The sequence below is a fragment of the Ruditapes philippinarum genome, unplaced genomic scaffold (assembly GCF_026571515.1).
Source record: "Ruditapes philippinarum isolate M1 unplaced genomic scaffold, ASM2657151v2 ctg2009_1_1_1_1, whole genome shotgun sequence".
Taxonomy (NCBI): domain Eukaryota; kingdom Metazoa; phylum Mollusca; class Bivalvia; order Venerida; family Veneridae; genus Ruditapes; species Ruditapes philippinarum.
In genome coordinates, this window is record NW_026855090.1 from 195891 (window position 1) to 208758 (window position 12868).

The window sequence follows — 12868 nt, forward strand, 5'->3', positions numbered from 1 at the left end:
GTTCCCCACAATCTGTATAAGGATTTCCATCCTCTTAAATGAAAATTCCTCATGTTGGTTTATCTCACATGGCGCGGTTTACCCCTGCACCTATCGATATGCAAATTAGCAAGCAACGGGTAATGGTTGCCAACCATAGGCCTTTACGTATTTGTAGTTTATACATGTTTATGTCATATAATTGTATACCACATAACAATTTACATCTTATCATATTATATAACTTCTGTCTATATTTTGGTAACCAGCATTGCGCTTTTAAGCTTTAATATAGAAACGTTATTTCCATTGTTTTTTGTGATTGTTCCTTCTGAAGTTCTAGCAGATTGATAGTTTTACAATTGATAGTATTCAATTATAAGAAAACAAACGTTTTTATATCGTATTGTGCAATATATTTTCAGACACTGTGGTGTACACTGTAACGTCAACAGACGCTGATACTGTTGGAACGGTTACTTACTCTATAACTAGTAAGTCTTAATATACCCAATTGAAGAGAAATTTATTAATGGCTCAATTACTGCATTTCTTCGCACGACTACAATTTTTGACTGATTTGATATGTGTTGTCTATGTCTTGCATTGCTTTTGTCTGTTTTGGCCAGCATTTACAATACACAATTATCACAAACTCAAAGGCTTATATTTATTCAATATGTTAGTGATTATTTTTTTATTAATTCAATACATTATACATGGCACATATGAATACAATTAGATGTGTGATTTTATAATTTTAAGCAATATTTGCCACTTGTAACTTGTCTTGATAAATTAGTTTTACCGTTATCTTTGATGTATTTGTTATTTGATTAATAATTATATAGCATTCTGAACATTTCGAAAACACAGTAGATCATTTGCCTTGTATAATTGTTCATGATTCATATTAACTATCGAAATGAAGTTTACATGCATATGACACCGTCAGTGACCTACATACAAAACTTAAGCACGTGAAGTCATCAAATTGATTTGTATTATTAAACTATACCTTAAACAATTTGTATCTATGAATTAATATTTACATTGTTATAAATGTTATTTGGTTACTTTGCGTGTATAGGTGGGAACGACAACGGTATCTTCAGTATAAACTCTACAACAGGACAGATCACACTTAATACTGCACTCAACATCGACGATGTAAAACATGAATTAGAAATTCAAGCCAACGATGGTGTCAATACCGCATACACTGAACCTTAGATTTTACCTGAGCAATGGTACGTGTATTTTTTTCTAGATTTAGATAATACATGGGGTGTGGAAAGAATACATAAAATTGGTCAATGACATCGAAAGTACCTAGCAATATTCGCTTTAAGAATTGTCTTACTCATGATTGTTATATTACTCGATTCATTAGTCATTGAGTGCTTTCCAAACGGATCATTTTGTGTACATGTATATTATTTCAGGATACTGTTATTGTATAAAATGTCATAGTATTTCTTACACTCTTGAGAAGAATGCAACATGTTTTTAATTTAGACCTTATTGGATACAAAGATATTTTCATACTGAGTTGATCATGGAAACCTCAATCTTAAACTATCGTTGTTTTAAATATCATTTTTATCAAAATAATAAGAATTTTTTTCTAAAGCAAAAATAACGCTCGATTCCCATGATGTAGATAATTGTACATGACTATTAGAAAAATGTCTAAGCATTTAAAAAAAATCAGAAACTTATATTTAAATAGTTTTTTTAATTAAGAAACATTTTGTATTTTTCCTTTCCTTAGTTTTCTGGCGAACACCGACAGAAGGTCAGATGGATGCCTTCGCTGAAAACACAGCGCGGGATACAGTGTTGTTAACGATGAATGCTGATAACGCAGGTTTCTATTCCTTTGAGGTTGACCCTGGTACTGAGACGGATAAGTTCCGTATAACGTCTAATCGATTATCTCTAGAAGAAGAATTGGATTATGAAACAACGAAATCATACGCATTTACCTTAAGGTAAGATCATTTCTTCTATTCATGGCAAATCAATAAATAGCATTCGATAGGATTCATAAATATATGGTTAATTACTAGAAATATTTGTTTGCACCTTTTTTGGATAAGAATATGTATATGCTGATAGTCCACATTGATCGATAAAAACATTAATGCATATGAAAAGATTGGAATATCACTATCCACAGAATGTTTTTACCTTTTAAAATATAAATCAGTCCGATGTTACAGTATTGAATGATTCAAAAACCATTGTTCAAAATGTTGCTGTATTACATTATTTCATCATTAGTTTTTAGTTATTTACACCAATTTCAGGAATAATTGCAGCACGAGATAAAGTACTGTAATTATTTGCCGTTTATTGATAGCACGGCCAATGATGTATAAAATTTCGTGTCAAAATTCACTTAGAGAAACGAAAGTGATATGATTGAAATTACTGGTACATCCCAGGATGTGTATGCGTATGTGTTGTTATCATCTTCTAGTATATATACGCTATATGTTGTTTTCATCTCCAAGATATGTGTTGTTATCATCTCCTAGTATGAGTATGTCTATGTGATGTAATCATCGTCTATTTTTTATGTGTATGCCTAAATGTTGTTTTCATCGCCTATGTTCTGTTATCATCTCCTAGTATGTGTATGTCTATGAGTTGTTTTCATCTCATAGTATGTGTATGTCTATATATGTTAAAGTTATCTCCTGGTATGGATATGTCTAGATTTAAAGAGATAATGCTAGACCAATGTCAAGTCTTTATAATAATGGTCGGGACTAAGCATGTAATTACTAACATTATTTTCAACAAACCAGTATCATTTGGTACATAGTTTTCTTTTTATTAAAGAATGTATTCATGCATCATTTTGACATTATAGGGCAGCTGGAGGTCAGGGTACGACAGAGATAGCTTATATCATCAATGTGACAGATGTTAACGACGTTGCTCCCGAGTTTGCTGACACAATTGTTCCACTTGATCTTACAAAGGACACAGAAAGAGGTAAAATACAGCAGATTTGTTATCATCGTGTGTGTTAGGATCATAATTTAACAATATGTATAATCTTTATATCCACAGTATTGCATTTCCTTGATTGGCCTTGCTTGCACATTTTTGCAAGTTGCATGTTACCTTAGGCCATCCAAATGCAATACTATGGTTAAGACTTTGACACGTATTTAATTTCTGAATCATAACACATTTGAAATACATGTAGTTCTTAGGTAATGTCATGTCATTATATCATATCATATCATATCATATCAGTAACATGACAATTAACTCGTTTTTCCGGTTCTAACAAGTTTAAAGTATTCACTGACAGCTATAATTAAAAATAGAGATTTATAAGAGTTGCACCGGCGGAGTTGAATAGTAATGAATAGTGTCCGAATGTGGCACCAATCATTTCCGTGAATCCGGAACATATTTGCGAGCAAATTAAGGCGGATTCTGGCTTTTGGAATATTGTTTCAATTCATGTCACACATGCATTAAATAGGAATCAATATACCACTTCCAGTTGTTAGAGATAAATGCAAACAAATTAATGATAACATTTAATTAATAAGTTTAAGCTTTTTACATGAAAATATGTAAAAAGAATATTATAATTTCTGATTTCAGGCACAGTTATCTACACGGCAGAGGTTACTGATGAAGATACGGTTGGATCACCTTCATTCTCTATAAACGGTAAAATGGCGGTCTTACGCAAATATGTCACTGCCTTTTCAGCCAATCTCAATCTTGTACTTACATCTGTATCCTGAAAATAATTTATAACAAATTACTCTTCCTAAAATTGTCAACTAATGATTGCTTGCAACATTGTTTACGTAAAGCCTTAAAGAAGATGCATACGTATAATGATTAATAGGGAAATAGATTTATAAAGTTTCTAATGTCTCTATATTCAAAAAGGAAAAACAAACATAATAAAATGTATACGACTATTTGTACTGATTTCATAATAACTCGAAGGTTAACACCGATGCACATGTCCTCGGATGTTAAGTTTATATAAAACAAGACAATACCATATTTATGGGATGGACTATAATTAATAAATTATGATATATGTTTTTTTCAACAGGTGGGGATACTAATTCAGACTTTAGCATAAATACAACGACAGGTGAAGTGTCTCTTGAAAAGGACTTAGATCCCGATACAACTCCTACATACAGTCTGTTAATTGAGGCGACGGATGGTGTTGCAACTGCAACAATGACCCTCAGCATTACTATCAATAGAAGTAAGAATAAACATGTATATATTAAACTTGAATCCGAACATAGCAAGAGTCAAAAAATATTTGTTTCTGTTACCACATATTAAGAAATTTTCACGAGGGTTAAAATCTCCTTTATCTTCGAAAGTTCATTTATATCGTAATCGCCACTATGTATGTTACCGGTACCTAAGTATCTTACAACATATGTCACAGTTGACAGTAGAATGTCTGAAATGTTTTATTGATTTTCAAAAACAATGTATTTTATAGGATTCTAAGGATGAATTATATTACCACACGTTTGCATTTAAACCATCATCATATAACGATATACTGATTTGAAGTTTAAGACATACCCTAGAATTATGAACAGAAAAATGTGTTATATTGATTCATCGTGCAACCTTTGCAATTTCGGGACCATTTAATTACAAAGAAAAAAACTCTGCTAATATGAATAATGTCAAACTCTAATGATAAAACTATCATTTACTTATCTATTGCTTGTTATAGTTGTTTGGACGGATCCTGCCAAGGGAACATCTGACAGCATTGCTGAAGACACACCTGTCAATACAGTCATAAAAAATCTCACAGCAGAAACTGCCACATCCTATACCATCCGATCACAGAGTCCTGCCACAAATACATTTGCTATTATCAACAGTAACGAACTGGTTCTTTCTACAGCTCTTGATTATGAAACTAACACTGATTATACTATCAGAATAAGGTAAGCTAGAATGCAATAAACTTTGTTTAACTTGTATCAAATAACATTAATATTAGATGTATTTCAATCACCAAGAAAAAAGTTTTCACACTCAGGTGTGTTGCTCCATTCATATCTACAGTTATAATGTCTCTTTAAAAATACATAATCATGTTTGATGAAGACGATAGATTGACTGTTCATAGATTTTATAAAAATTATTATATACAATCATGTTTTACCTATTTATTTATGGTATATGACCAGGGTCTAAACTGTTGGTAACACTATTACTTTCAAAAGTGATTTCCAATTTCAAAGCAGACCAAATTTTATAAAACTGTAGGATTAAGCATAAGTTTTTAGGTAGTATATTTTATTACAGAGCAATAGATTCGTCCGGGAAAGTTGCAGATATTGTGTACATGTTAAATGTCACAGATGTCAATGATGTTGAACCAGTCTTTGAATCAGAACAGAATGTTGTAGCTCCAGAAAATACACAAGTTGGTATGTAAAGAAGTTATTATTTCCTTTGGTTATCAGACCCAAGTAGTACAGTCAATTTTCTTCTATCTTATAAATATTCATCTATATAGATATCTCCTGTTTTCAGTTATCAATTACAGATATATGATATCATAATATTACATAAGATGTTATCATTATTTAATGCAATGATATTGAGAAGTAAGGGAAAGGGAACCAAAAACAAAATCGGATTTTTTCATGCAAGGAAGCTATCCTCTGCTGCTTACGAAACTTCGGTGGTTCTTCTCACGTGCCCGCTCGTGCCGTAAATAATGAACTTGTTTTGTCCAAGTTTAAAAGTGAACTTCCCAAAATATTTTTTATTCAGGAATTAATGCAACATAGCATTTCTTGAGTTAAAAGATTTTAGTAGTACAATATATATAACATATCTCATCACACGCATTCGATAATATACTGATAATGTTTCTTATATCTTCTATTTTCAGGAGCAACGTTTTTCACAGTATCAGCCACGGATGCCGACACCGTCGGGACTGTCAGTTATTCTATTAATGGTAATATCAATTAAATATCTTTAAACAACCACAGCTGATATTCTTCATTATCTCATGTCATTTTACATATTTATCACATTTATTTTGAATACAGAAAATTATGTATTAATTTCATGAAATGAGCGGATAGGCCAAAGCGATGCCATGCTCATCGTTCAGAAAAATATTTTTATCACAGAAATTTATTGGAATCTATTAAATCATTTCTGAATATGTCTAATTTGAATAAAAGAAAGAATAAACTATGTATGGGAAGCTGTATACCATATTACACAATAGAGAAAAACAGAATCCCTAAAGAAAGCTTAAAACGACAAAATTGAAAATGTTGCAGGTTCGGTTTTGATTGAGTCTGTTCATGGACGGTACTGTTAAACTACCGTCCACTGTCAAGTAAAGTTTGTATTTTCTTTAAAGCTGCATGCCTCCAGATGACCCAAAATATTTCAAGAAAATTAAACTTGGAAAAACCATACTAAAACTTTGAGAAAAGTAAACAAATTAATGATTCTAGTGATAATTTATATCTTACGTGCAAATAATGACTGTATTTTGTAGTATCTATCACCATATTTCTACTGCGTTACTAACGCAGTAGGGGCTATTTATGCATATTTTGACCTCTTTTTGTTAATTTACGTGGATTTTAAGTGCCGATTGTAATGTGTCAAGTACGTTCTTTGTTCATTTCACAATATTTTACCTTTAAATACATTTTCAAAATTAGAATGAAAATTAGAATGAATCTGGAGGCGTGCTGCTTTAAAAAAACTGTCAGTTTTCTTAATGACACTGTATATGTATAGTGTGACTGCCTATAGTGTGTAGAGTTTTAAACATAACATATCAAATGCCATGTCAAAACATATTTATTTTATATTAACAAAGAGACTATGTAGCAATTATCAGTATTGTCTAATATCAAATTTGAGCAAATTTTAATTTTAATTTAGTAAGGTCATTTCATTATGTTTTCAGCTGGAAACGACGGGGGCTACTTTACTATAAATTCATCTTCTGGAGAATTATCTTTAGCTAAAGAATACAAAGTAAATGACACAAGTGATTTGAATGTTGGATTATCCATCGAAGCAACCGACTCTGTAAATAGTGTTACCCAATCACTATCAATAACGTTCAAATCAGGTAATAAATTAACACACTTTTTTTATTAATAAAAAAGTGTTTTATATATAATTACGCAACTGTTCTAACTAAACTCCGCCAATAGTCGTTAACCATTTATTATTTGTAAGTACATATGTAGAATTACTGGATTAAAGTAGTGTTTGATTTATTTTTATATCAGTATACAACTTTTACATTTATTATTTACATGGTTTGCCAAAGTTGTTTAACGTATTAACAATTCACTATTTTGATGCTATAATAGTTATCACTATTGTATCTTGATGTTGGACTTTTGGTAGGTATTTATCGCTATTTTGTATGGTCATGTTTGTAAAAGTAAGACAATTCATGAAGTAGACGTTGTAAAGTGCCAATCATTACTGGATCAACATCAGTAACGATTCTGTTTTTATTTTTCTCAAGTCCCTCGTCTAAGTCTTGGTCCACAGACAATCACCGAGAATGTGGATACATCAGGAGGATATGAAGTACTGGCACTAGCATCAACTGACGTTGATGGTGATCTTAATCCTGAATTCACTATTCTAAGTGAAAGTCATCCTGGTACATTCTCTATCAGTGATGATAACACAAAGCTTATCACTACCGCATCATTTGATCGTGAAGATGTAGATCAATATAATGTTACAATCAGGTGAGTTTATTTTATTTTGAGTACATTTCAACAAACGATACACATTCATCAAGTTTGTTAATCAAATGACATAATAAAGAGATACTCGAATGCTAAGTGAGAAGGTGATATTTCTCTCTATCCGCAAAATACTAGTGTACATTGCACCTATTTCATAAATCTGAATTAAACACACAAAAAAAGTCATAGACCTAAATTAAAGTAAAGTTCGTCTGATGTTGCACAATCTGCCCGCACAATACTTTCGTTACTGTTTGTATCAGTTTACAATTATCATATTGGGCAGCATGGTAAAAGGTGTACAATAAATATCTTGATAAAGTATGATCCCTCGGAGGCACTAATGCATAGATCCCTGACCTGTCCAATTTTAATGTATTTGAGTATTATTTGCGATAAAATAACCTGTTTGTTTAACAGCGCTTTGAATCGCGCACATGTCAAGGTTTGGTGTAAAAAGTCTCTTGTTATTTCAAGATCTGAAAGATCAGGAGTCAGGGATTATCATCTTAAATGACAGTTTTTTCTACAATATATTAATTGTATTTTTTTAGGGTTAAACTGATTCGTCCCAGTTCAAGTTATCGTCTGAAGAGACAGTGGTTGTAACGGTAGAAGACGAGAATGACGTAGCGCCAAATATCACTTCCTCTTCGTATATAGAATTAGCAGACGATACAACTGTTTCAAGTATGTAAATCTTCAGTTGTTTTGAGGTTCCTGGTAATTCTTATTATTATTTGTCATAACAACATATATCAACATATCAGTAATTTGCAATGATAAATATCATACAGAAAGATGCTTTCAAACTTTTCAGCAAAAGAGGAAAAAAGTGTTCATTAAGCCTTTTTGGTCCACGTTTACTGCCGGAAAAAGACCTCATGTGCTCTCCGCGTGCATTTTTTTCAGGCACGAACAGGTACTCGCGTTCTATATGAACCCCTACGACGTTTATTAAGCCTCTTGGCCTTATTTGGTAGCTTGATTCTGTTGAATATAACGCAATAGTCTATACACGGCGGTGAGTTTGCAAGTGGTTTGAATGAATCCCTGGTCGTTACGGCTTCTGTTATTTAAAGGAAACGTAACTAGTAATATATTCCGGATGGATGTAAGGTGTAAGTATGTCCATATAAGGACTAATCTTTTCTCGTCTTCTTTTTCAGAATTTCTGCGTTTGTTTTATACGACAAGAGCAGACGATCCAGATCTGATCGGAACTGTTACTTTCTCAATCACAGGTAGGTTATCTGAACTTGATTTGTAATTACGTTAACTAAATTTTTGAAGTGGAATTTTTATTGAATACATATTGTCTAAATAAGGAAGCATAATTTCATGTTATTGTTATTTCGTGCTGTTATCATATACGTTTTCAAACGATTGGATTAGATGTATTTGCAATGATTAAAATGTGAACTATCCATCTTTATATTCTTGTGTTAAATTCCTTAAAATATGATGATTATATATATATATTCAGTTTATATCTTTATGCTCAATCTTAAGTGTCCTCCTCTATATTACTTGTTATTGACGTCTTGATAACAATTCATAATTTTACTTCGGCAGCTGGGAACACGGCTAATACGATTTTATAAATGAACTTCAAATGGAGTCAGATGTATTAATGCCTTAGATGGTTCGTCGACACCTTCATATACTTTAACAATCGCCGCGAATGACACGGAAAACACGACCCCCTTTAATTTAACAGTCAGAGTTATAACAGGTATTTGAATTTACAAACTCTCAAAGTTTATATAGATAACTTTTTTGAATAGTCTTTTTCAAGCTTTTTAGAGTATTTCAGATTTATTCATCTGATTTTTAATCTGATATATGATGTGATAGCCCATTTCTTTCAATTGAAAGCATCAAATTTCGATTATCTTAATAATACAAAGATTAGATCTGCCTTTGTGACACACACGATTGTTTGGATGGGTAATGGGAGGATAGTGATGTGTGTTGACACCTGATTTTCTACTGCAAGTGAAATTGAGGCATGGGAAAATAAATGAAGTTGAGGCGTGGGGAAAATAAGTGAAGTAGATTCGTGGTAGAAATAAGTGAAGTTGAGGCGTGGGGGGAAAAAAGGGAAGTTGAGGCTTGGGGGAAAATAACTGAAGTTGAGGCGTGGGGGGAATAACTGAAATTGAGGCGTGGGGAAAATAAGTGAAGTTGTGGCGTTGGGAAAATTTTAAGTGAAGTTGCTTTTAGAAACAGGCTTTTTTCACATACATCTTGTCTAAACATTGATTCGTAAACAAAGGCTGTCCAGTGTAGAATATTTATCTGTATTACATAGGGTCTCTAATTCACAATTGTCCTTTATATGTTTAACGTGCTTTTTATGATAGTATTTTTTACTAAAGTTTAATTGTTTTCAACAATTTCAACTACAAAATGTCTTGGACATTCATATTGATCCAGTTTTTTTGTTGCCTGTTTTATTTAACTTAATTTGAAATGTACACCATTATCATTCCAGGTTAGTTTAGTATATTTCCTTTTTCTTTTATATTATTTAGAACCTCAAATAGCTTTGCCAGACACAAATGTAACGATAGCAGAAGGAACCTATACGTCACAAACAGTGTGGGTGATTAACTCAACTGACGTCGATAACGATGCAGACCCATCGTTTGCAATTATTTCACAGGAAGTTAATGGAACGTTTAGTTTAAACGGAGATAACACTGAACTAATCACGTCTGCAACATTTGATTTCGAGAATAAAACCACTTACGAAGTTACTCTACAGTATGTTTTAAATGTTTTCATTGTTTGCTTTATTATTCAAACAAAACGTTACATAATTATCTTATCCGTGATAATCGTTCAACACTAGTATAAGTTTAGCCGATGTCAGGGGCACATGGATGCGAGCTGGTATTATCCCAAATCATCTGTGAACATGTTAAATCAACCTGAGCCTGTGTCATTTTGAGTTTTGCCTTTCTGGCCGACTTTTGATGTAAGATATTGTCTATTATCTGCAAATAAGGTAATATGTATTTCACTTTTTTGAAGTTCATTATCATTACTATTATCATCATTATTGCGTATATACTACCTTTGAATTCAAGTGGCAAGTAATATAAGATAATTTATGCCTATACTTTCAGAGTAACTGATTCATCAACGTTTCAACGTTCTTCTACTACAACGCTAACTGTTTACGTCACAGACGTAAACGACGAGCCTCCAGTTTTCAGTGTTATGTCAGTTGCTCTTGAATTAAGAGAAGACACCTCAATTGGTAAGTTTTTGAATATACTAGTTAACACATGTATTTATATAGATTGCATTCATTTTTAGTGTTATAATTTTGAAGCAGAGTTCAATAAAATGAATCATTAGAAATGTGTAAACAAATGTTTTGACAAGGAAAGTAAATAGAGTATTCGACAGTATTAATCAAAGCATATTTGTGTTTCTGTTCCCTTAAGTAATTACAAAATTTTTAAACATTGAATATTGTGTTTAGATGTAGATAAAAGTACATTAAATATGGATACACTCATATAAGCATTTATTTGTATACTTAAATGTAAAATATTCTTATAGGTTTAGTTGACTACATTGCGTCAACGACTGATGCAGACACCACAAGTGCGACGTACTCAATTATAGGTAAGCATACAACTTATGCAACTTAATTTTATTTCATTTAATTGATTTATTGGTTGGTTGATTGATTGATTGATTGATTGATTGATTGATTGATTGATTGATTGATTGATTGATTGATTTGTTTGACACAAAATAAATAAAAGTTTGCTATTGATTTACCCTAGTAATCTAATTTAGTGCCTGAATTTCAAAAAAAAATGCACACCGCCTCCCCATCCCAAAGTTTTCGTTAACTGAGCCAAGTGTGTAATAGACTGCTTGTACATTAATATGAATGTTTCTATTGCTAAATTTAGGCTACGATTATGTATGAAAGTGTTCAGAAGCTTTCAACAATGAACAGGCTTGAATCAACCAAGCCTGTCACATTTTCATTTTATCGTTTTTGCGTTCATTCGGGATTTATTTTATTTCTTTTTATTTAAGATATTTTATTGTTACATATGCACGTTCAAGCCGTAGACACTACATATGTTAGCACAAGCAATTTGTATTTTTCTGAGTCAGATTCTGATACACTGATGAATATATATGTTTGTCCGTTCAGCTGCAGCGTTCGACATGTTGTCACGTTTGACTTTCCTCTCGGTATCCATTTCTGACGGTTTCCAAAGATTAACAGAAACACATTCAATGAAAGTTCCTTCAAGATGATGTATTTTCTGTTTCATTTTAGTTGGAAATACAAATGATGTGTTCACTATAGATCCTGTCAGCGGCAATTTAACACTTGCCAAAGCACTAACAGATTACGCAGAACTTACTTATAATCTAGTTATCGAGGCGAATGACAGTGTCAACGTGGCCACACAACAAGTTAACATTAGTATTGTTACAGGTATGAAATTTACTCTTACAAACAAACTACCCCTGTCAAAATAATTTTGTTAACATGATTTTCTGAACATTTAAAGCATTGATTTAAATTGGTAAGTATTTTAATAAGATAAGATATTTCACATCTTTACCATAGTTCTAGGGTCATGCATTATGGAATAAATTTTAGTACCGTGCAACATCACAATTGTGTTTTATATTGAGCTTTCGAGCGTATATATTTTTACTTTATTTCTATTTACTACGTTGCTTGATCCTTAGAGGTTTTATTTTCTACTTCATAAAGTTTTGTAATATTTCAAAATCCTCAAAGATGAACTGACGAACTTAAAATGAAATAAATAAAGCACGTAGCTACCTAAGTTGTTAATCAAAACAATCAAAAATATCATGAGCTTGACATTCTTATTTCGGTCATATGTATATATTAGCAGTGTGACGAAAAATTTATCGTCTGTTTCATGTATATTCATTCAGTTATTCTTCCTTTCTATGCTCCCTTGTGTTTGTGTTTCCCGAGATGTTGAAATTTGTCTGAGGATCATTATAGCTTCATTCAGAAGTTACTTTGTTTTCGGTTTTGAAATTCAACGGAATCGGTGACGGTGACGTAAATGAGA

At 32.0% G+C, this 12868-nt stretch overlaps 1 protein-coding gene across 1 annotated transcript; it reads left to right on the top strand.

Moving 5' to 3' along the window:
* Nucleotides 1-405: 405 nt before the first annotated feature.
* Nucleotides 406-12293, top strand: LOC132742063 (protocadherin Fat 4-like). Its single transcript, XM_060730348.1, has 18 exons — nt 406-473; nt 1070-1229; nt 1754-1973; nt 2861-2985; nt 3613-3681; nt 4082-4243; nt 4736-4955; nt 5320-5444; nt 5915-5983; nt 6962-7129; nt 7538-7769; nt 8324-8374; nt 8939-9013; nt 9395-9504; nt 10307-10538; nt 10904-11037; nt 11346-11411; nt 12088-12293. The coding sequence occupies exons 2-18, from the start codon at nt 1181-1183 to the stop codon at nt 12291-12293; spliced, it is 2313 nt and encodes a 770-aa protein (XP_060586331.1). The 5' UTR covers nt 406-473; nt 1070-1180.
* Nucleotides 12294-12868: the final 575 nt, after the last annotated feature.